The sequence below is a fragment of the Sinocyclocheilus rhinocerous genome, unplaced genomic scaffold (genome assembly GCF_001515625.1).
Source record: "Sinocyclocheilus rhinocerous isolate Xijiao unplaced genomic scaffold, SAMN03320098_v1.1 scaffold1569, whole genome shotgun sequence".
NCBI lineage: Eukaryota > Metazoa > Chordata > Actinopteri > Cypriniformes > Cyprinidae > Sinocyclocheilus > Sinocyclocheilus rhinocerous.
In genome coordinates this window covers 663,884-690,024 of record NW_015663506.1, presented here as the reverse complement: position 1 = coordinate 690,024, position 26,141 = coordinate 663,884, and the positions used below count along the sequence as shown (strand labels likewise).

The 26,141-nt window shown below is 35.8% G+C and overlaps 2 protein-coding genes across 2 annotated transcripts in view; one reads left to right on the top strand and one right to left on the bottom strand.

Moving 5' to 3' along the window:
* Positions 1-665: 665 nt before the first annotated feature.
* On the bottom strand, positions 666-20,040 carry LOC107728907 (WD repeat-containing protein 75-like; the record flags this gene model as incomplete). The annotated part of the gene is made up of 21 exons (XM_016539222.1): positions 666-1,098; positions 2,343-2,449; positions 3,607-3,750; positions 3,835-3,894; positions 4,440-4,609; positions 4,731-4,826; positions 5,151-5,245; positions 8,890-9,070; positions 9,195-9,346; positions 10,389-10,564; positions 10,827-10,942; positions 11,032-11,091; positions 12,928-13,086; positions 13,198-13,286; positions 13,376-13,492; positions 14,621-14,691; positions 17,200-17,324; positions 17,906-18,005; positions 18,092-18,157; positions 18,607-18,736; positions 19,979-20,040. Coding segments are annotated over 21 exons (2,475 nt in total), but the record flags the coding sequence as incomplete, so codon positions are not given.
* A 349-nt stretch (positions 20,041-20,389) lies between these two features.
* The window catches only part of stat4 (signal transducer and activator of transcription 4), a 14,352-nt gene continuing 8,600 nt past the window's right edge, over positions 20,390-26,141 (top strand). Inside the window, exons 1-9 of the mRNA XM_016539265.1 lie at positions 20,390-20,744; positions 21,572-21,706; positions 21,914-22,049; positions 23,704-23,802; positions 24,081-24,173; positions 24,283-24,361; positions 24,500-24,585; positions 24,861-25,012; positions 25,695-25,853. Coding sequence (XP_016394751.1) covers positions 21,579-21,706; positions 21,914-22,049; positions 23,704-23,802; positions 24,081-24,173; positions 24,283-24,361; positions 24,500-24,585; positions 24,861-25,012; positions 25,695-25,853 — 932 coding nt within the window. The 5' untranslated portion in view covers positions 20,390-20,744; positions 21,572-21,578. The remainder of the gene's footprint in view (positions 20,745-21,571; positions 21,707-21,913; positions 22,050-23,703; positions 23,803-24,080; positions 24,174-24,282; positions 24,362-24,499; positions 24,586-24,860; positions 25,013-25,694; positions 25,854-26,141) is intronic.

Below are 26,141 nucleotides of genomic sequence, written 5' to 3'. Positions count from 1 at the left end.
TTAAAACCATGACCTTTGATACATTTCCTGGAAAACAGTTCTAACACATTGAGGTTTACAATGTTTACCATGTCTGTAGTTTACATTAGTACACAGAGAATAACAGAATTAAAGTAACTGAGATGTTACATACATATATACAGTGGGGAAAACCACACAATCTGTATCTTCCATTCCAACCTCTCCCACCACCATGGGCAAGACCAAAGAGCTGTCAAAGGATGTCAGAGACAAGATTGTAGATCTGCACAAGGCTGGAATGGGCTACAAGACCATCAGCAAGAAGCTTGGTGAGAAGGAGACAACTGTTGGTGCGATTATTCGAACATGGAAGAAATACAAAATAACCATCAATCAGCCTTGGTCTGGAGCTCCGTGCAAGATCTTGCCTCATGGGGAAACGATGATCATGAGAAAGGTGAGGGATCAGCCCCGAACTACATAGGAGGATCTTGTTAATGATCTTAAGGCAGTTGGGACCACAGTCACTAAGCAAACCATTGGTAACACACTACGCCGCAATGGACTGAAATCCTGCAGCGCCCGCAAGGTCCCAGGTGGAAACATTATGCTTTAGGGCTGTTTTTCTGCTAAGGGTACATTCATAAACAAGTTCATCATTAAAATGCACAAATATACTGAAATAAATTCAACGTCACAGTAAATTGTTCAAAAACTTCTTTATAAATTGTTGATGCAAATTGGAAGAACATTATACTAACATTCAGTTACAAAATAGCTTTGTTGTCCCCAAAAAAATCATCAAACCACTAATGGGCTGCTGCAGTCCAAATAAACAATTACTAACCAACCACTGGTCTGGATCTGAAGCAAGTTGGGAATAATAATAATAAAAAAATAAAAAAAACACACATTAACAGGATTGTGAAATTGCTTCATCACGGTTTGGAGTCAATGAGGCCAGCCATCCAGCTAAAGTCAGTCTTTCTGACCCTCTTCAGTTCTCTCTCTTGTGCTTTAGAAAGCTTCAGCGTCACCTCATCCACTGAACCCTGGACTCTGAGCTCCTGCTGACTATCACATGCCTCCATTTCCTCCTCAGAGTCCTCTTCCTCTTTCTCACTGTCCATTTCCTCTCTGAAGGCATGTCAGAAGCAGCAAAAAGGAAAAATAATAACTCATGTGCTTGCAGTACAGAGCATCTCAGGAAAAAGAGAAGGGAAACTGAGAAGTAGGCATGTTAACTGTGGTGAACTTTCAAAGAAAATATATGTTCAAAAATATTTATTATTAGGGTTGGGAACCGAGAACCAGTTCTTATTCAGAACGTTCTGTTTTTTTAAAAGAACCGGAACCATGAGCAATTTCTAAGTTTCTGTTGCGAAAATGGTTCTGGTGCGACACGTGACCAAGCGATGTGAGCAGCCTTGCGCCGGCGTTTGCCGTAAAGGATGTCATAAACCAAATAACAAAAACGCCGCTCTGCCTCTTTAATTACTGAGCACATTGTTTCCCATGACGCGCACTCCACACGCGCCGCGTCTTTAACCGCCGAACACATAGTTTTCCACGACTGTACATGTACCGGCAGCGCGCAGCTCCTGCCGCCACTAAATTACATTATATTTGTCGCAAATTGTCATTAATATAGATACTGACTTCAACTTGGACCACTAAATAAATAGACTGCTATTGTTATGTAAGTGTACAGGTCATTTCAAGAGTGATAAACAAAGTGATAGAAAATATTTATTTTCATGCATTTTAAATGTTTAAAAATGTGGAAACCACTCATTGCATCACACCATCTCCTGACTGCATTATTATTTGTCAAATAGGGAAGTATGAGGGTTAGATTATTTAGTGTACAGGTCATTTCAAGAGTGATAAACAAAGTGATAGAAAATATTTATTTTCATGCATTTTAAATGTTTAAAAATGTGGAAACCACTCATTGCATCACACCATCTCCTGACTGCATTATTATTTGTCAAATAGGGGCTTTATGGAGTGTGTGTATACATAATTATAAGTATAACAGTTAATATTTCATTTATTTAGGGAAATGTCTTAGCCCTCAAGGGACTATTTGGCCAACCAGCTTATTCCTGCTTGAAAAGCAAACACTATCAATGTTATTGATAGTGTAAAAAACATCAACTTTGAAGCACATGTGATTGATGGACTAGCATTACTCAACATTACTTACTACCTTACAGCAACACTACATTCAATGAAGGTAAAATAGTGTAAAAAAAAAAAAGTTAATTCAAATGGAACCGGAATCAGAACCGGAATGTTGACCGTGTGTACTAATGTTCTGGAACCGGAAAATTTCTAACGATACCCAACCCTATTTATTATGCATGTGAACAAAGTACCTGAGGGGGTCTTGCTGGACTCCAGTGTTGGAGATCAGGAGGGAATTGACAAACATTGAGCACAGGACTGACGCAGCAGGTAGAACATGAGCTGGTGTGTGTAACAACTAAAACAAAAATAAAAATAAAGAGGAGAGATGTTACAAGAAATAAATACCTAAAATACTACTTTTTTTACAGTAGAAACAGTAATATTGCTAAATATTATTACAATTGAAAAAAACATCCATTTTAATACGTTAAAACGTAATTTATTCCTGTGATTACATTACATTAAAATATATAAAAATGTATCTTATATTATAAAATATATCTTATATTGTAATAATACATAATATTGTCCTGTAAAAAATAAAAAGCAGCATTTAATAATCATGATAACAATATAATATGTGACCCTGGACCACAAAACCAGTCATAAGGGTCAATTTTTTGAAATTGAGATTTATACATCATCTGAAAGCTGAATAAATAAGCTGTTAGGATAGGACAATGTTTGGCCGAGATACAATTATTTGAAAATCTGGAATCTGAGGGAGCTAAAAAATCTAAATATTGAGAAAATCGCCTTTAAAGTTGTCCAAATGAAGTTCTTAGCAACGCATATTACTAATCAAAAATTAAGTTTTGATATATTTATGGTAGGAAATTTACAAAATATCTTCGTGGAACATGATCTTTACTTAATATCCTAATGATTTTTGGCATAAAAGAAAAATGGATAATTTTGAACCATTCATTGTATTGTTGGCTATTGCTACAAATATACCTGTGTGACTTAAGGTTTTGTGGTCCAGGATCACATATAATATATTATAATAAAGTAAAATTATAATAAATATAATAATTATTATTAAAGTACCTGCCAAAATTTTGGAAACATTACAATTACCCGTAAATGGCCTTAAGCAATTAACTAAATAAACTGCGAAAAGATTGTTTGTCTTAAAAGAGAGCTGTACGAGCAGCGCCATTTCTTTTCGCAGTTTATTTAGTTAATTGCTTACGGCCATTTGCGCGATTTCAATCATCATGCAGTAACCCATAAACCAAAAAGACCCATAACCCATAAAGCCAAAAGAACCCCCCCCACAGATCTATGCAAATCACATGGGTCATCCCTCAGGTCAGAAAATACTGAAATCCGCATTTATACGGAAAAAAATCACTCTGATTACTCTAGTCTTCAGTGTCACATAATCCTTCAGAAATATAATATAATGAATAGAGAGCCTAGAAAGCCTACATAGGTGAAATGACTTACTTCTTTGATGGTAACGGAGCCCTGTGGCTGTTGGGGTTTGTCAGCCGCTGGATGGGACTGTGTGTTGAGTTTCTGCTGCTGTTGTCCGTGTTTGCCCAACAGCAGGTAAAATGGTGTTACAGCAACACTGTCATCAATGACAAGCTGCACAAAAGACACACGAGAGAGCAGTTACTTTGGGGGTCTTCTAAATATGTGAGAATAAGGATAGGGTAAAAAAAACAATACCTGTTTACTTGAAGACAAAATTCTGTCCTCCTCTGTTGCTGTGCTGAAGGTCAATAAATCCTGATAATTGAACACAGTGTATTTTAGTAGAAATGTCAGGACACAGTATGCACAGTATAGTATTAGAACATATTCACAGGCTACCCACAGTTCACCAGGACTATGTAGTTGTTTACAATTATTACTCTTACAAAGCAATTTAACCTGTATCTAGCTCAATATACTTTTTTTTTATCATTTCAAATTTATTTAATTTATATATTTTAATAATTTTTAAATATTTAAATATTATATTTACATTTAATAAGTTAATATAATGTAAAATAAAAAAATGTATAATTTATTATATAAAAATGTTATAATGAAAAATATTTTTCTAATAAACTTCAACCTTAATTTTTAATATACAAATTATATAGCTTTTAACATAAAAAATCATATTAATGTTCATGTCTTTTCCAGGAATTAAAAACACTATTTAAAAATTAATCTAGGTTTTCAATGAGTGTGGGAACTAACAAACATTTAAAAAAAATGAACCATCCTACTGTTATGTGTACATGTGTTTATAGGCCGTTGTGTGATTACAAATATTACTGAAATACCATGTTTTGGGTGAGGAAGTACAGCTGAGATCTGTTGAGCCACTGAGAACTTTCGTCACAATTGTTCAACGGCTCTTCTCGAGGAACAAAGACGGCACGGTGTACCTTCTCTGAACACACGTTCTTATTGGTGAACAGAGGCCGCGGCTCGCTGGGTTTGAAAACAAACACTGTATAGAGACCAGAAAATTGTGTGCATAAGTCTGATACATTAAAGAAACAAACTAAGAGCCCCAATATTAAAAATGCACTTTACTGCTAAACAAAGGAGATGACCTTTCAAACACTTACCGTCTGTATGTTTAGACTGGTATGAAAAGGCGGCCACATTTTCTGACAAGGGGTCTGGCTGCAGCTTGGAAACTTCCACAGATGAGCTCCACTCCACTGTTGAGTGAAGGACATTTGACATTAAATAAAACTGACTGACTAGGCTGACTGAGCAAGCCTAGTTACCCACGAGAAGTTCACCCAAAAATTAAACTCCTGACATTAATTACTTACTCTCAGGTTGTTTCAAACCTGAATACTGTTATTATTTTCAAACATTTACAGTAATTAAGAGCTGTCAAACTCCTAAAAGGACCAAAAAGCCCATGAAAATACCATAAAAGCAGTCCATGTCAGGTTTATTATGGTTTACTAAAACCATTCTTGGGGGAACTGCAAACTGCAAATATGAAATTTGAACCAATATTAATGACTACTTACATGCACAAGTGAGGAGATTCCAGCAACAGAGAAGGTTTCTGGTGGTCGTGCCAAGCAAGTATTTGGAGCAGCTTAACCGGCCGAAACAAAGGTCCCTGGTGGATCAAAGTAGCTGCCTTTAGTCGGTTTCACCAATTCAAAGACCACCATGAAGACCCATGTCAGTTACAGATTTCATCAGATTAGTCACTGTGAGTGATAATCAGAAACTGATATGACACAGCAACAAACGGTTTAAAACAACATTAACATTAAATATCCAGAGGTCTTATAATTGTACCAAAAGTCTACAAAACATCAAATGGATTCAGTTTTGTGTGTGTGTGTGAGAATGAAATCAAACATGGTGCAAAGCTGCCCACGATTTTATGGCTCAATAATTAAGCGTGAGAGGATTGGAAATAGTGTACAAAGCAGATTTAGCACTCGCAAGTTCCTGATTACTATAACTACAGATCCACATTCCATGCTTCATGATACAGCAAAACAGTAACTTAAAAATCTGTCATCATGTTATCTTCAAATCATATGACAAAAGACGACATTTAAAAATGTACTGGTTATGCTTTAACATACAATTACAAAAAAAGCACAATAAACTCAAGTGAGTTGAACTCAAGAACCAAATCAGTCTGATTAGTGAACCAATCACTCGGATTCAGATCAACCAATTCACTGAAAAGCTCAGACTCAAAAGAACAATTTGTTCACAAATTAGACATTGCTACTTTTCTAATCAATACTTCAAAGAGAGCTGGGGCAGATGTGAAGATTATAGTGAATAACAGCTAAATTTCAATCCGTTCTTCACGCAAAGTTATCATTTATCTCCAAAAGATTTGCAATATGGTGCACAAAAGTCATACAAGTCTCTTTCGTGGTGCTTTCACTGCAAGGAAAAGCAACTACTTCTTGGACCATCATGACAGATTTTTCATGTTTTGGCGAACTCATCCTTTAAAGGGGTTATATGATGCGATTTCAATTTTTCCTTTCTCTTTGGAGTGTTACAAGCTCTTGGTGCATAAAGAAGATCTGTAAACTTGCAAAGACTAAAGTCTCAAATCCAAAGAGATATTCTTTATAAAAGTTAAAGAGTCAACCACGCCTAACTAAAACGCCTCGTTCTAACACACATCACGATGTGGGAAGATTTGCATAACACCGCCCAAATGTTCACGCAAAGAAAGAAGGCGTAACTTTTATTCTCGCTGTAGTATTGTTGTTGCCGCCACCATGTCGTGAAAGCGAAACTACTTTGTTTGGCCTTCCAAAAGAGGACGATATCCGCTTCGTCATGCCTAGAGCTGATCCGTGCTGGTTGCAAAGAAATACATCAACTTTGCGCTGTTTATCGCCGGATCGGCTTTCACCGTGGACGAAGCGGAGTCCAGTCCGGGGTCGTCACTTGAGGATGCTGCAAGCCCGCCGGCCGCCGCTCACTCTAGCCCGCCGCGTGTGACACTGTGTTTTGTTGTGAAAGTGAAACTACTTTGTTTGGCCTTCCAAAAATGGACACGACTAGAAATCAGTAGGGATGTAACGATTAACTGCGAGCCGGTTGAAAATCGATTCAAATATGTGACGATTTAAGGGGCGTAACATTTCCGTCACACGCTTGAGGTATTCGGCCAATCACAACGCACTGGATAGCTGGCCAATCAGAGCACACCTCGCTTTTCAGACCGATGAGCTTTGTAAAAATTGACGCGTTTCAGAAAGGCGAGGCATAGAGGAGAAACAATAATCTACAGTATGTGGAAAAGAATGTGTTTTTTTAACCTTAAACCACAAACACATTTCATTACACCAAATACACAAAATAATGTTCTTTTTAGCAACATCACATGACCCCTTCAAGACCAATTTACTAGTGCGGTCACAATACTGGAGTTTATAACAGAAAATTTCTTAAGTAACTGACACATTGCATTCCCAAAAGCATGTTAAACAAAGAGATGGAGTTCACTGTATTCACTGTGAACTGAGGGGCCGTTTACACGACAACGTTTTCAGCCAAAAACTGTACAATTTTTATGCGTTTTGCCTGTTCATTTGCACGACAACGGCGATTTGGGGACTGAAAACGCATAATTTTGAAAATGGGTTTCAAAGTGCAAGTTTTTGAAAACGCCACTGTTATCGTTTCCGTGTAAACGCCCAATACGGGAATCTTTGAAAACAGTGACGTCATGCACGTGCGTAGTACGTGTTAGGTATGTAGACATGCGCAGCACGTGTCGATTTTTTTCAAGGCAAGCGCGAAGAAATACACAACAATGGCAGATTACATGGTAGTGTTGTTGCTGCTCAAGAGTTTGCTAAAGCTGCTATCGCTATGAATGAGGAGTAGAGCAACAGTTGGTGTCATAGACTGTAAAAAAAGATGGACGACGCGTCTCCTATTCCTTCCACTATAGAAAAGTGAAGCCAAAGCATCTCAGTATGGCTGCTGCCATCTTGAGTAAATTACGTCATTTGGAGCCAGAGTCTGCGCAGTAGAGATTCGTTTGGAGCCAGAGTCTGCGCAGTAGTGTCGTGAGGTGGAGCCGTGGTATCAAATTCCCACAGACTCAATCAACCATAATGACACGCCCCGTTTTAATAGCATCAAATTACTAGCTAAATATCAAACTTATCACAAAAACGAACAATGTAATATATATCAGCGTGATAACAACTTAAATGACCAAAACCATCTTTCGGAAAATTGTATTGGAAGCGTAATTTATTTTTTTATTTTGACTCAAGTCCCATTCATTTACATGGAGAGGGCGGGGTTTATGACCTGTACTGCAGCCAGCCACCAGGGGGCAATCAAAGAGCCCGCAGCTACACTTTTCAGGACGTGTGAGGCACACCCGGGTCGGTGTGGTGATTTTAGTGACAGAACTCCCACCCACAAAGAGCAAATCGTCCCTTCCCTACAGGTAGTGTTTACTAACAAAGTGACAGCGCCAACTACTGGCCTGGCATATGTAATACAGTGTTTTTGGAAGTTTTCGCGGATATGTTTAAACGCAAATTGTTTTGAAAACGTTGTCGTGTATACGTGAAAAAACGCAAAACTTTTCCATTTTTGACTACATCGTTGTCGTGTAAACGTAGCCTCAGCCACTGAAAAAACTGGATTGTGATTGCTTAGCTCTAAAACATGCAGCACAATATTAAAATAAACATTTACTGTCGGAGAGAGAAACGAGAGTGAGAAAGCTCAGCTTGTATCAGTGTATTGATATTGCAGAAAACTAGAACTAAAACCATTTCAAACATTTCAGTACTGATATCTATTAAAAAAAAAACATGTTTAAAAACTCTACAATTGACTGCTTGTGTAATACAGGGAAGGTAAAGAGGAACCTTGTTATTGACAAGGAATGTCATGCATTTTTTATCCGAGCTGCACCTAATGAACTTCCTTTTAAAAAAAAAAAAAACAATGATGGAGCGAAACCGTGTCCCTGTTGACCCTGCAGGACTTGGCTTGTGTTCAACTCCTTAGCAGGACTGAATCCCCATTCTGTCTGGCCACGATCTACATCTTAATTACTAAGTTACTACTATTCAGACTGTGAACAGTTTAGTGAATGCTAATTCACCACTCTGAATGGGAAACACATCTAAAGACCTCATGAAACCTGTGAAACCCATTCCAAACGCATCAGAAAGAGTTTGGACTGGCTGTTTTGAAGACAGCGAACATTTACAGTACTCTGAGTGGTAAAACAACATGTCGCACCTTATTACTCCAGGTGGTTGGCAGAGGGTGGTGAGCATCTCCCAGGTTTCTGGGCTCCATATGGTAATGACTTCTTGGAAGCTCACTGCCAGGAGAGAGCTATCGGCTGAGAAACTGCAGTTTGTGGGCTTTAGGTTATGGTAGCTGCCCACAAAATCACATGACCAGAAGTTCTGGTCCTCTAAAACACAAACGGAAATGTTGCGGTGAGACTGGAATGTATGGATTCAGACTCATGACCTTTGGTGTTTGGCTTCTCAGTCCAACACTAACACCTTTGCAAATGTCTGAAGGGTTTGACTCACGTTGTGTGTCTGCGTCAGCACCCTGACACCAAGCTTTGAACTGGCCGTCTTCTGCTATGGTCACCAGCATGGTGGTCTCCTTAGAAGAGCTGAAGCACATGGATATAATCCGATCCGTGTGGGCGGCAGTGATGGTAGTGTTCAGTACGAAACTAATGGGACAGAACAATACACCAATTACAGTCCAGAAATAAAGTAGGTTTAGATATATGAAAATTTGTATACTATAATTCAAAAGTTTGGAGTCATTTTTTAAATATAAATTAAAAGAAATATAGACATTAAAGGCGTTCATGTTACAAAAGATTTCTATTTCAAATAAATGCTGTTCTTTTGAACTTTCTATTCATCAGAGAATCCTAAAAAAATCTTATTTTCACAAAAATATTAAACAGCACAACTGTTTTCAACACTGATAATAAATGTTTCTCGAGCACCAAATCAACATATTATAATGATTTCTAAGGATCATGTGACACTGCAGTAATGACTGCTGAAAACTCAGCTTTGCCATCACAAAATGACATTTTAAAATAGATTCAAATAGAAAACTTATTTTACATTGTTATAAATTCACATTATTACTGTTTTTGTTTCATTCATTATTGTTGTATTTTTGATGGAATAAATGTAGCCTTAGTGAAAAGACTTCTTTCAAAAAAAACAAATAAATAAATGTTGAACTGTAGTGTATAAAATTTTCTTTAGTTTTTTTGCCACTGCAGGCAAAAAGTTCTATGGCAGACCTGTGACAAAAATACATATCTAAAAGTGAAAATAATAATAATAATGAAGTTAAAAAAAATAATAATATCACAGTCATATATATATATATATATATATATTTTTTTTTTTTTTTTTTTTGACCAAACATTTTATTTATTTGAAATATTCTAGTATTGTTTATGAGGATTTCTTTTTTATTATAATTGTTCTAATAAACATAAGGTTTAAGTGATAATGTCATGGTTATGTTATCGATACGAAATGGCACAAATACAATTATTTTTTATTTAGTTTTATTATTTAACTAATGAAGGAAGGACCAGTGCCAAAATATTTGATTGTTCATTTGAAGTGATATATTATTTGCTTGTGGACTATGAGAAATGGCAAATGCCATGGCAAAATCGTACATTTCTTGCATGAATCACATGTTTGATATTATTCAAATCGGCAATCTAGCATGAATACCTTTGCGTTCTTTCATCGAAAGCCCACAGTTTGAGGAAAAACTCAAGATCAGAGGATTTCTGTCCCCTTTCCTCCACCGTAGCAAGCCAGGACCCTTTTATGTCAAAAGCAGCCTTCACCACTTCAAACTGATCCAGACCCGCTTCATAAATATATTCCTGCTGCACTATGTCCAGCTGTGAATGCAACAGACAGACCGTTACACAAAAATCTATGCAAAACATGATAAACAATGTTTGACATGAAGATCATGTGATTTTACCTGAAATATGTCGGGTGACAAAAGTATATGACCCTTGTCAGCAGAACACACAAGGACGGAACTAATACGTCAACATGTGATTCCATTTTTTCCAGTACATACAGTACTTCCCCATATAACTGTTTATTTCAGAGAAACGTTAAGCACTATCAAAGTATTGACTGCGACAGACTCACATTGTAGAGATGCTTGTCACGCAGCAGGGAGTAGAACTGTAAATGACCCGGTTTCCCATTCAGCACTAAAGCTTTACTGCGCGGGTCAATCATTAGATCGGTCAAAACGCCATCTCCTGAAAGCATAAAAAGCATCGGAAGAAATAAACATTTACTGCAATAGTTATGAAATCTGAATGGTTCGTGCAAATGAGATTTTACAAACCTTTGACTAAACCCTGAATTACTCCACACACTTTGAAGCTGCTCTCGATAACTGTGATCTCTGAGGAGGAGGAGAAGGCAAATGACAAACCAGAAAGCAGTCAGAAATTATAGCATACTGAAATATGTGGGTAAAGACTGACTAAATTTGAATCTCACAAAATGTACATATCATAATTCATCCACAAAACAACATATAACTATGTATGACCATATAAATTACAATCTGCATGAAGTGAAGCCACTAAGGCTTTTTGCAATGCAACATTATTTTTTTTCTGCCCATATTCTCATGAACTTAATCAGTGCCTTAATCCAGTGTGATTTTAGAAACAGTTTGTCCTGAACCCACAAATGGGGACCCAAATAAACAGCAAATCAGAACATAAACCACCGTTCAAAAGTTTGGAGTAAAAAAATAATTTTTTTAATGTTTTCAAAATAATCTTTAATGGGTTTTTTTTCTGCCCATATTCTCATGAACTTAATCAGTGCCTTAATCCAGTGTGATTTTAGAAACAGTTTGTCCTGAACCCACAAATGGGGACCCAAATAAACAGCAAATCAGAACATAAACCACCGTTCAAAAGTTTGGAGTAAAAAAATAATTTTTTTAATGTTTTCAAAATAATTCTTTAATGGTCACAAGGCCACATTTAATTAATTAAAAATACAGTTTTTATATAAAAAAAAAAAAGTAATATTATAAAATATTATTACAATAAAAATAAACTTTTTAAAATTATTTTAATATAATTTTAAAATGTAATTTATTCCTGTGATGGTTCTTGGAATAAATTCCTGTGACGAACTGAATTTTCAGCTGCCATTACTCCAGTCTTCAGTGTCACATGATCCTCCAGAAATCATTCTAATATAATGTGTTTTGGTTTAAACAATATTGAAAACAGTTGTGCTGATTAATATTTTTGTGGAAACCATGTTAATTATTTTTTAGGATTTTTTGATGAATAGAAAGTTCAAAAGAACAACGTTTATTTGAAACAGAAATCTTTTGTAATATTATAAATGTCTTTACTAAAACTTTTAATCACTCTAATGCATCTTTGCTGAATATCCTTGCAGAAGTTCTTTTAAAAACAAAGTCACACTGACCCCAAACTTTTGAAGTGTAGTGTATCTGATGTTTAATGTACTGTTTTGTGGAGTGGGATTTTGGACCAGGAAGATTTCACTTTTATACTGTAATACTTAAATGTAATTTATAAAAGTACAACAAATACCATAATGTATAATTACTTGACAAGTTTCAATAATATAGCACTTTATCATTATAATATGTGACCGTGGACCACAAAACCAGTCATAAGGGTCAATTTTTTGAAATTGAGATTTATATATCACCTGAAAGCTGAATAAATAATTTGTTATGATAGGGCAATATTTGACTGAGATACAACTATTTGAAAATCTGGAATCTGAGGGTGCAAAAAAAAATCTAAATACTAAGAAAATCGCCTTTAAAGTTGTCCAAATGAAGTTCTTAGCAATGCATATTAATGCATATGATACTAATCAAAAATTAAGTTTTGATATACTTACAGTAGGAAATTTACATAATATCTTCATGGAACATGATCTTTACTTAATGTCCTAATGATTTTTGGCATAAAAGAAAAATAAATAATTTTGACAAATTCCATGTATTGTTGGCTATTGCTACAAATATACCCCAGCGACTTAAGACTGGTTTTGTGGTCCAGGGGCACATATGATGAATGAGTTTTTTTCATGTTCGCATTAAGATAAGATGTGGGGTGCATGAAAATGATTCATGTATAAAAAAAAACTTAATTAGTCTTTCTTTATACAAAATAAAATATTTAACTTAATTTTGGAGTGAAATCCCAGATTCACCACAAAGACAACAACTTACTGTTGTCTGAATGAGAGGTGCAAAACAACTGCCCATCAGATGATACTGAAATATGTAGAATGGATCCTCCGAGACGGGGCAGGAACTCTTTTCTGTTGCCTGCCCCATACTGCCACTGGACAAGCACTGACTCAATGCCTCCACTCAGCAGATGAGTGCCTGTAGAGACAATAACAGCGGTGTTTTCTCAGATGGGGACTGTAACACACATTTAACACAGAGGAAGAAGTGAAAAGGTGTGAGAAACACCCAAGCCACAGGACTACCCACCTTCTGGAGTAAAACACAAAGTGTTCACAGCATTGTGATGCCAGTGCTGGGTGGAATATGTGTACTCTTTTTTGTGAATGAAGTTTCTCCTGTAGCAAAAACAAAGTTCATTTAAACCTCCAATTCTGATCACGTGACCTGCACATGAACTTTAAAAAATTGAGATTTCTGGCCTTACCAGAGGCGGATCTTTCCGTCTTCATGACCGGTGGCGATGCAGTCGTCTGTTGGGTGACAGGCTATGCATGTGAATGCGTTTTTGGCTCCTTTCTTATCTGTGGCTTTTAGAGAAAAACTACAAAGAGAAAAAAAGAGTGGATATTTAAAGAAATACTTCACACAATAATAAAAATTGCCATTTACATGCATGTTTCACTGACTGACTTCCATTTAGCACAAAAGGAACATTGTTAAAGAATGTACATTTAAATATAGTATTTTTAGTAAAAATAAAATGATAATAATTTTTAACAGATATTACTACAGAATTTTTTTGTCCAACCACTAACCACTACATTGTACCAAACCGATTTTTAATTGTTCTATTTTTGCTATTTGACAATTAAATTACAACAGCAACACAGCAGGAATTATATTTCATTATTAATAATCTTTGTTAATTTGGAATACACCACCTAATTATTAAGATACACATTTCTCACTTAATGAATTATTGATAGTTGATTAACCACCAAAATTACACATCATCACAAAAATCCATAGTACAACGATACAGAAATGTAAACCAAGTGATCAAACAAATACCAAAACATTGTTTCTCTTGTGACAGTTAGTTAGCATTCTGATAATGAAAATGTGATTTTAGTGTTTCTTGTTTTTTTTCACATTACAGTAATGACATGTGGGGGATGTATAAAAATGTCTCACACAAAAAAAAGAAAATCTATTAAAAAAAATGATTAAAAAATTGTGTTTTTTCATATCGCGATATTATCGCAAATGCAATTAATCGTTCAGCCCTATTACAGGACATTTCAAAATACATATAACTTCCAAGCCTAATAATCAATAGTCAAGCTGTCTTAGGGAGATAATAGTTAACAGAAAACTCTTGTTAGCTGCTATTCTAAAAAGCACCTGAATTATGCTATTTATTAGTAGGCCAATAACCAAATTACTTGAAAAGTGTGAATATTGGTCATACCTTTTGAGTCATATAGTTTTTAAATGACTAAGTAGCCTAAATGACCATTTTGAGGTGAACTATAAGGTGGTGTTGTCTCAACTTATTTGTTGTTTTCACAAAAATGAAAAAAACAAAGAAAAAACAGAAAGGCAAAGCCCAAAACAAGCTCTATTACACATGTTGTGTTTCCTGAGGCCAGTAAATAAGCAGTGCGGTTGAACACGTTCCTACATGTTCTGACCTTAAAAAGGCTATTTAGGATACAGTGGTTATTACCTGCACGTCTTCTGCTTCCTGAAGAAATAAACATTAAGTTGGAGATGCCTGGCAAATGCTATGTATTCCCCCTGAAAACAATATACAAAAAAAAAAAAAACACAATGTTAAGAAATGACTTTTTCTATTGAGCTAATTGCAAGGTTGCTGGTTCAATGTCTTGAGCTTGAAGAAACAGGTCCACAACAACAAACAAGGTTCAAAAGTCATGATGTGTAATGGCTTTACCAAAACAACTAGTAAAGGTTCAATAGGGTTGCACACGGCACTCAGTCTACAAAAATAACACCAGCATGTGCCACACTAATTAACCTACAGGGGCTTAAAAAAACATGTTTACTTTACCACATCAACACTTACATAGACAATGACTGTGCAGGAAGCCCACAAATTTATCCATAACAACCTGAGCAGGTATAAAATAGTGTTCACCCAGAACAACCTTCCACAGCCAGACATGAACTAACATTTAGTATTACATTATAAATAAAAACAGGCATACAAGTTGGATTTTAGGGCCTCTTTGGTGGGGAGATTTTTCCAAGCAGTCTATATTGTTGGTAACTGTAAACTTTATTTAAAAGATCTGGCCTCAATATAATTTCTGATAGAGTCTTCATAGAAATATCCAATATCGACAGATACTGAATTCTTTATTGCGAATGCTTATTTCCCATATTTTACACTTAGATTAACTTTGATGCCACCTAATGTTCACATTTAAAAACACTAATAATTTAATACTGTTAAATGTAGTCTTTAACAGATCTAAAAGTGAACATCCATAAACATTCAGACCAAAAATTACAATGTTGTGATTTCTACATTTGCTTGTAGCACTTAAAATGATTAAATTAAGTTTTAGTGTTTTATTTTTAATTTAAACAAAATAGTATAACATTTTAATATTGCCCATGACACGAAAATAATTATCGCCTTATCTGTATCAGCCAGAAACGTAATCTATTATATAGATAGTGTTGAAAAATAAGTGTTATTTTAAAGGGGTCATATGATGCTTTTTTAAAGATCATTATTTTGTGTATTTGGTGTAACAGAATATGTTGACATGCTTTAATGTTCAAAAAACACATTATTTTTCAAATACTGTACATTATTGTAGGTCCTCTATGCCCCGCCTCTCTCAAACGCTTCGTTTTCAACAAAGTCCTTCCTTCTGACAAGCGCAGTCTGCTCTGATTGGCCAGCTGACCCAGTGCATTGTGATTGGCCGAACACCGCAAGCACTCGTCGGAAATGTAACGCCCCTTACCATAATCGCGAGCTTCATCTTTCAAAATAAATGTAAAGACAGAGCCCGAAAGGGGAACAGAGTCGCGTGACAGACACAGTGATGAAGCTGGTAAATGTTTGTGATGTGACCCCCTTTCTCTCTCTCTCTCTCTCTTTCTCGCGCTCTCTCTCTCTCTCGCGCTCTCTCTCTCTCTCTCGCGCACACACACATGATGCGCAAAACTCTGCATTTGAACAGTCAATAGCAAATACTTAAACTAATAACAAAACAGTAGCTGATTCAGAAGCGCCAGATTGTGGGGCGTGTTAGAATGAGCCGTTTTAGGGGGGCGTGGCAGAGTCTTAACTTTGATAAAGAATATCTCTTTGGTTTTGAGACTTTAGTCTTTGCAACTTCAGGGATCTTATCTATGCACAATCAGCTTGTAACACTCCAAAGAGAAAGGAAAACTTGAAATCGCATCATATGACCCCTTTAATGTATTGTTGCTCAAGATTAATATAGGGGCTGATCTGTTAGTGTTTAGTTTTTGTTTTATGCTGGGATTTACATGTACAGTGACGTTTCAGCTACACAAAGTATTTGAATGGAGTGTATACTTTATTTGTACATTAAGAAATATTCTTTTTTTGTGAATTCAAATGAAATAAGTTCACAGTACTCATGCCTATTGGTATCTAAATGTCTTTACACTAACTTGTTTGGTTTTAGAGTATAAAACATTTGTATTATAACATGATCTGTTCCTGTTCCAAGCGGTCACGTGTCTTTGTATTGATGCAAGTACAATTTTATTATCAGATTTTTTACATTAAAGGATTTGGTTACACTTTATTTTAAGGTGTCCATGTTACAGTGCAATTATACATTTAAGTACTGTGTAATATTAATTAACTACATGTACTTACTATATGATTAGGGTTTGGCTTAGGGTTACTTGCATGTAATTATGTATCATTTATAGTTATTATAATAGTAAGTCCATCGTGTAACAAGGACACCTTAAAATAAAGTGCTATCAAGGATTTTTTTTTTATAGAAATTGCATCGAAAAGGACCTACACTTTGGAAAAAAGCCACATGTTTATAAATGCCAGAATTGTTCAGGATGGCTTGTTTTTCTGAATCCATGGCTAAGTGACATGCCCTACGTTTTAACATTCTGTGCCTATAAGGCCTATCGATGTGCAGTAGATATTACAAATTGTAAAAAGCTTTGTAGACAGATACCTCAATATTTTCAAGACATCCATCAACAGTCAAATCCTTAAAAAAAAGGATGTAATACCCACACTACAAAAAAAAAAGCGGAGTGAGCTCTTACCCCTCTACCGAAGGCCGTGCAGCTGGGGTTTGAGCTGATATGACTGGAAACAACAGACATCTCTTTGGCCTCCACCTCCTGCTCTGCTGACTTGGGCAGATGTACGGCAACCAACTGGAAACACTCTGGACATGCAGACACACAAAGCCCGAAGCTCAGGAACATTTCAACTGTTTCATGCACTTGTACCTCATTAAACAAATTGATAAGATCCCGAACGTTACAGCTGAGGTTCAGAGATGTGAACAGTTTGGTGCAGGCGAGTTTATTTTTTGATACTTCAAGGTTAGTGCAGTCCAAGCTATTTATTATAGAGTCTCAGCCTCAGACAGTACGATCACTGATAGACAGTTACATTCATATGCTGCCTTTTTCTCACAAAAACATTTTGATTGGCTGGCTTAACTTCGGTCCACCCGGAAAACACTGTTGTGTTTGCAAGGTTTTGGGACTAAAACAATAAGCACAGGACAAATGTATTCCCATTCATGCTGATGCTGAAATCACGGCTATTTTTCTGGGTTTCAAATATTAAAATGAATTTTTTGATGACATTTTATTATTGTGTATACACATATATTTCTCCTTTACAGAGTCAGAAAATGAGTTCTTTTCAAACTGTATTGGTGAAGAGTGCCTGCTCCTTATCACTGCATCACAATGATGTGGCAGGAATCTACTCCACCTGGCACTGTGAAATACATACCATTTTTGGAATCTGTAGCCATTGAAACATGAAGAAAAAGGACACCCTCATGTTTCTCGGACACGTATATTGCAAACAAAGGGTATCCAATGATAAATGTCTGAAAAAATAAATAAAACAACATGAAAGGAATGAAAATATTTACTGCAACAGTGGCCTTGTATTTCCTCACAACACCAACTGTACCTTGATAAGGATGCCGTCAATGAAGTCCCATAATTTAACAGTCCCATCTACAGAGCAAGAGTAAACCTGCATGCAGAATGAATAAATAGATTACAAAATAAATTCTGCTGTTTAAGTAACAGTAAACCATTCAAAATAAATCGGACAGAGAGATCAGGAGGTTTACTTTAAGTCAAAAGGTTTATTTTGCACTGTCCTCAAAATAAATGGTTAGATTAGTGAAATCAGTCAAAACGGAAGATGATGAAAGACTGTAAGACATTTTTTCTGCTATAATAAAGTCAGAGTTGTGCAAATAATTTCAATAATTTCACAAACCTTAGACAGAATTCAAACATTTCTGAATATTTTTTGGAATGCAAAAAAATATATATAATAATAATACAAAACACACCTACAGTAGCAAACAAGCTGGTTAAGAATTCATTTGAATGCTGACTGACAAAAGGAACTCAATCAAACCTTATCAACTATCTCATGCTTTCTATACAACTGAACTCAAGTGACGCACAGACCTGCAGATGATTGGCAGGATTCAAAGCGATGCCTGTCACTTGGTTGGTGTGGCCCTGCAGACTATGGAGCCACTCTTCTGTGCGTGTGCTATAGACCTTCACTAAATCCCCAGAGGCGCACAACAAAAACCTGCAACCATGAGACAACTTTACATTTCAGTGATACAGACAATACCTTTGCACTTTACACCTGGCATTCACAGACCCTCAATGGGTCACCGAAAAAAAGATTCTTCCTTCAGTTTATTCATTCAAATACACTGCATGCAAATGATCAAAAACTCACGTCATTTAGTTGTCTTAGCATAAAACAGAATTTTATTTCTTAATTAATTACTAAAACCATGAGTTTAATTGTGATTATTTTAATCCCTTGGCAGCCCCAAAATTGAAAATAAATAAACAAACAGATAGATAAATAAATAAATAAATACATAATTTAATCTTCTTTGGCATAAAATACAATAAATAAAAATATGTGTCAATTAAATTTATGTTCATTGCATTAGTACAATGCAGGATTATTGTAATTAACTAAAACCATAAAAAACACTCATTATTTCTGCAATTTGCCGAGACAACATTTCTCATTTTCATTTAGTTTAACTTGATGCCCTAAAACAACTAAAACTGGAAAAAAAAAAAAAAGATTAATGACAGATTTACAATAAATAAATACAACAAAAAAAGACTTTTAAAAAATCTAGTGCACTAGTGACTAGAACACCAATGACAAACAAACTTAATAAATTTTTGGAAAAAGTAAATAATGGAGCCACTTTGGTTTTATATCATGATGCTTACTATTTTTTCGACACAATTATAATAATTATTATTTTTGTGCATGAAAATATGACATGACAGCTTTCTTTTAATTTAGTAACTTAGGAAGAATTCCTTACAATGGGATCGTCATATTGAGGGGTCCTTGGAATTAAAAATTGTAAAAAAACAAAAAAAAAAAAACTGCAACACAGGGTGGTTGCAGCAAACATAAAGTTGGTAAATTTATAAATATCTGTAATACCTTTACTGTACTTTAATGTCAGAATAATGTGATTTACAGGGGTTTTTTTTCCAACAGATTCTTTTGGTAAAGCAATATGCATGATTAACGTTACCTGCCTTACATAAATATCTGTATCTTTGAAAACAAGCATAGTAAACAATCACTAAAGTTCATCAGACTTTAAAGATGCAGTTAAACATGTCATTCAGGCAAGTGTTCAGACACGCATATAACGTTAGTTTAATTAGCTCTCTGGCTGATCATGCATCCCTTTGAGAACTTCATTCCCTCCAACCCGGCTCAATGTTTAAGATGATAAATTCAGAGAATATACAGACAGAATTCGCTTGATTTAGCGGATACCTGGAGTCAGTGGAGATGATCGGAGGTCTAAGGTTTACTTTGCTGCCGCCGCAGCGAACAATGTTATATATATATATATATATATATATATATAACATTTGTCCCCCTCACTTCTGAAAAGATGGCTACGCCCCTGTATATACAGTATATACATTTATTAAAAATGTTGTTCTATTTTTTCCATTATGTACATAGACTTTTTTCAAGTTGCATTTTATAATACCAAGCTTCTTTTAATGATAAAGTTTTTTAATTATGACTAGTAGGCTATGACTATAAATGCAGTCAGTGGTTTTGATACAAGTCTATTGAACAGCACCTTCCATTCTGAAGATGTGAGTCAGACTGAGGCAGTCAATATAAAATACCCTATGAACACACTTCGTGTCGTATCGTAGGTTATAGGGGAGTTCCCCTTGTGTTTTTTCTGCAGGGACGTTTCCGTGTTCGCGAAGTGTTCAACATTTCCTTGAAGAACCCAAACCCACCTGTTTACCCGTTCAGTCATGATCGCTGGATAAGATAGCTGTGGCATTCATGACCTAAAGGACTTCATTCATGAAAGGAAACGGGACCGTACAACCATCTCCAGACCTCTAGGAACATTTGAATTGCCTCTCGCCGGGTCGGGTCTGCAGTCTGTGGGCAAGACTCTTGAGGAACTGCGTCTGGTTAAACGCGTGGCTGCTGGTTACTCTGAAAACATCAGGTTTAGCAGGTGCATTGTGTCAACTTCTCGGGAGTGTCATTCTCGTAAGAGCAGCAGGTAAACCTTTGGACCTTAGTTTCGGTTTTAAGCAAAGTTAAACAATTGACATTTGTATTCGAGTGGTTTGTTGAAGTTTGATTTATGGTTTGTTGTGATATTTATGATGTTTATATGAAAGGTACTGTATGGCTAAAATATAGGGGACACTGGGAAATTTTGTAACACGTTGTTGAGGCACAATGTGCCTCAAACTTTAATAATAATAATACTCCCATATTTGTCTAATACGCATTCAAATAGTTTATAAACATTTTGTGCATGAATTTATTGTGGTAATCTAAGTTCACAATAGTGTGAGCAACATAACTTCAAAAGCATTTGACAGATGCTTTTATCAAAGGCAACATAAACTGCATTCATGGTCAGCTGAGTTCATGCATTCCCTTGGAATTGAACCCATAACCTTGCTGTTGCTAGCGCCATACTCTACATTTAATTTAATGTTTAACATGTAGTAAACATATAAGAAATAATATAATTTGTAACAGCAAATAAACTGGGAACAACAAATACAAAATTACAGGCTAATACTGTATAATAATCTATTATGTTTTTAGAATTATTAGTAGGGTTTTTTTTTCCATGCAGAAATTGTTTTACAACCTCTACTGTCACCTCAAGGGGATGATGGTCTTGTTTGATAGTGGTTTCACATCGTAGCTTATTTCTAATTGGTTACACAAAAACACTCCCTGATCTCCCTAGGTTATTGTTGCCATTGCTTTGATATGGTTACAGTATACATAGTTTTCATGTATTTCATATATTGCACAACATTTTTATTCGGCAATTTCAAAAGATATGCATTGTATTTTTCTTCCCAGCACCACTATGAGTCAATGGAAACAAATCCAGCAACTGGATATTAAGTTCCTCGAACAGGTGGACTATTTTTATGATGACAACTTTCCAATGGAGCTGAGACAGGTGCTGGCCAACTGGATTGAAAGCCAGGACTGGTATGTGGTTGTTTTTTTACATACTGATCAGAAATTGTATTTTCAATGTTTATTAAATCACATTTTGAATTTCTGGCTTCAGGAAAACACAAAACAACCAGCCTAAAATACTCTTGTTGTTGATAATATGAATTATGCATTTGCAACACAACTCTAATGCATAAGGGAATGGATCCTCCTGAAGCATTTTTGTCTTTATTGCCTCAGGGAAACAGCTTCAAACCATGAATCTATGGCTACGGTACTCTTCAACAACTTCCTCATTCAGCTTGAGAGGCAGTGTTCTCAGGAGCAGAACTTTCTTCACAGACACAACCTAAAGAGAATATTTCATCAGATACAGGTAACAGACGCACACTGCCCTCCTGTTATTTCCACACGTTTGATGCATTCCTCAGTGTCAAATCCACACTGTAAAAAAACAAATATTACTGAAGTACATTTTACAAGAAAATACTATTTCCGTCTTTACATTTCAAAATTCCACGTGTAATTCAATGTCACTTTCTGTAATTCATTTTGAAATTTGCTAGCAATTTCTGAGTAGAAATTGTTTCTACACCATATTTTTTTAGTGCATTTATCAAAACATTGTTTTTGCACACTGTCTTATCAAAAGCATCGTTTCGTTTAGTGATGCCATGCCTGTTTTTACACATCTTCTCTAAAACGAGAACTGAGAGGAAAAGAAAGTGAACTTGTGAACGACCCTGTGACTTTATTTAACAAATTTAACTTATTTTCTATAATCAGGAAATTAACTAATGGTCAGTATTGGGATTTACAGTAATAGCCATCAAGGTAATTACATAGAACCTCTGTTGTGATTCATAGCTCAATGACAAAAATTATTTTAAGCGTGTATTCAGTTGTCTTGCTGTGGTTTTTGCTAACGTTTCAATGACTTCTGTGGAAACAGTCCTAACCAATATGTAGCACCTTAGGTCACTTATCTCACATAGAGTTTACCACATTTAGTAAGGACGAATATTTATCAGCAGTCTATAAGCAATGGCTGACATGTACACCACTGTAACATACCATTTTGATGTGCTAGCTGTAGTTACAATAATGTGCATTCCTACAGTCTCGAAAATGTTTCTATAGTAGGTAGACAGCAAGAAAAAAAGAGTTCAGGTGTCTCAGAATCTAAATTCACTCACAAAAGCTGACTGGCAAAACTCTCAATGTCGGACTGCTGTACACATTTCTTTCTCTTATGCAGTATTTTTATGAGTGGGTGCTGTGGGGATTTCTCACTAGATAAATGTGAAAAAAACTTCCACAGAAGAATTAAATGTCGAGGGTTTCGCTTGGTTAAAAAATTACATCTGTCTGTAACTGGTGTTGTATGCCACCCCAAAAACAAAATGACAGAGCACGGTGTGGGGGAGACCATTTTTTATTTTTCCACGTAGACTGTATTTAGGACAGCTGCAAAAATTCTGTTTTTTTTTTTTTGTGTGTGGAAATATCATTGTCAATATTGCATTAAAAAAAACCACCTACCTAGTCGAAACGCCCACAATATTTTGTCTAACAGAAAAGTTCAAATGAACAATGTTTAATTAAATCAATAAATTGGAATTTTTAACTTGCACTAATGCATTAAATTAAGTAGAGGCAACAGATCCACTGAATTATTTTTTAGAGTGCAGGTTGGACATTAATTATAACATAAAACGTCATTGTTTTTGCATCTCGCGACTAAATGTAATTTTACATAAAACCTGCTACATATTAATGTTTGGATAAACTCCTTAATGGAAACAAACCAGATCTCAAAAATGTCATGCGCGAGATTTTAACCATCAACTGTTTCGTTTACATCAATGGTTATTTGTTTGAACTTTCACTTTCCAAGGCTACTTCACTCCTTGTAATGCCACATTCCTCATGAAGCATGATTCCTGTAAATGGGGATAAGTTTTTACTTGTCAGGAAATGATTTCCCGGTCTCACATCAGTCAGTAAATGCTGTTGCGTCACTCTTTCAGGTAAAATACAAGGCGAATCCTCTGCATATGGCCGCTGTCATCTGTAACTGCCTGAGGGAAGAAAGACGCATCTTATCCACAGCCAGCATGCAGGAACAGGTACTGCCAAGACACGTGACAAACAGCATGCAAAAACCACATATACCCCATGCAACTATGTTGTTAACCAAGCTTTAGAGTTTTGCACTCACATGATATTACAGTATACCAGTGTGGGATCCAAAAGGTGCTTCAGTCTGACCTAGTTAACATGGCCAATATTATAAATGTACTTATTCGATTTGTGACTTAGTATAATGCATATTTGATTCATGTTGTCATGTTTTAGATGTATACATTTACTTTACATTTAAATCTTTCCATTTCATTAATGGCAGGGACCACTGGAGAAGTCAATGCAAAACTCAGCCTCCTTGGAGAAGCTGAAAGTTCTTGACAACAAAGTGGCAGTCATAAGAAGCAGCGTTCAGGTAAGTTACGTCCAGTATTGGTTTCAGTTATCACAGCCATGGGGGTTTAGATATATGAAAAAGTTCCGTGTGTGTGACATATGCCATTATTTCTACATGCTTTTATCAGATGCTGGACCAGGCTGTGAAGTATCTTGAGGACATGCAGGACGATTTTGACTTTCGCTACAAAACACTCCAACTTCGAGGTGAGCCAGTGTATGACCGTTGACATCTTCCAAAAATGCCACCCTCCTATTGTTTTATGACATAATAAAGCAAATAATACAATATGGGCATAAGTTAGGATTTGTGATATGAAAACATCTTCCTCTGATATCCTGTAGATCCAGTTGAGAGAAACTCTTTAACCATGAAGCAAGAAGTCACTACACTTCAGGAAATACTGAACCGCCTGGATTTCAAAAGAAAGGCAAGTGTATCTCTACAATGATAGTACTCTTCACTTTTTTCCATTTGTAATTGTTTTACTTTACAGCCATTTCCTTTTCTTCTTGTTTGTTAAAGGTCTTGTTTACTTAGAATTACACTTTTTGAACCACGCTGGGAACTTCCTGCCTCAGACGGGTGGCTTTGAGTGGTTTTCACACATCTTTAGTACATTTCGCTCAGGTGTGTGATGCCACTATATAAGTGTTTTCTGGTCATTGTTAACCACTATGTTTGCACTTTGTTTTACCTTTGCAGGAGATTTTGTCAAAGATTGCAGATGTTATAAAGGAAATCGATACCCTGATCTCCTCCCAGCTCAACCCTGAGCTTAAGGAATGGAAACGGAGGCAACAGATCGCCTGCATTGGAGGACCGGTTCTAATAGGACTGGACCAGCTCCAGAACTGGTATAACCCTTTATAATATGAAGAAATAGAATTAAAAAAACTATACAATTTAAGTTATGCTGTTTAATATAGATTATTGTTTTAAATGTTGTCTGATAAGACTGTCACAATGCACACAGCAAAGACAAGCAGGAGAAAAAAAAAACGTGGGATGTACACTACTGTTCACAAGTTTGGGGCCACTTTGATTTTTTTTAAAGAAATCAATACTTTTATTCAGCAATGATGCATTGAATTGTTCAAAAGTGACCGTAAAGACTTGTTACAAGTTCATCAAAGAATCCTAACAAATTTATCATGGTTTTCACAAAATATTAAGAAATGCTTCATGAGCATCAAATTAGCATATTAAAATGATTTCTAAAGGATCCCTGAAGACTGTAGTAATGGCTGCTGAAAGTACAGCTTTGGCATTACAGGAGTATATTACATTTGAATAAATATTATAAATTAAAATATAAAACACTTATTTTAAATTGTAATAATATTTCACAAAATCACTATTTTATTGTATTTTTGATCAAACAAATGCAGCCTTGGTGTGCATAAGAGACTTCTTTCAAAAACATTACAGACCCCAAACTTTTGGTGTATGTTGTTATGGTGTTTTTGTGGTTACTAAGAGATTGCTCTTGTTAAAATCTGAATCAAGCCTAATTTTCATGTGAAATCACTTTTACAGGTTTACCCTGACAGCCCAGAGTCTTTTCCAGATTAAAAGACAGCTAGACAAACTGGGTGAGCTGATCCTGAAAGTCACTTACGAGAGTGATCCAATCCCTCTCCAGAGACCTCAGATGGAGGAGCAAGTCAAATACCTCATCTACCACCTCATTAAAAGGTAACATTTAGATTTCATGTCCTTGGCGAACAATTAAAGGGTTAGTTCACCCAAAAATGAAAATTCTGTCATTAATTAATCACCCTCATGTCGTTTCAAACACGTAAGACCTTCGGAACACAAATTAAGTTATTTTTGATGGAATCTGAGAGCTGTCTGACCCTGCATAGACAGCAACGCAACTGAAATGTTCCCAAGTCCAGAAACGTAATCCATGTGACATCAGTGGTTCAACCGCAATTATACGAAGCTACGAGAATACTTTTTGTGCGCAAAAGAAAAAAAAAA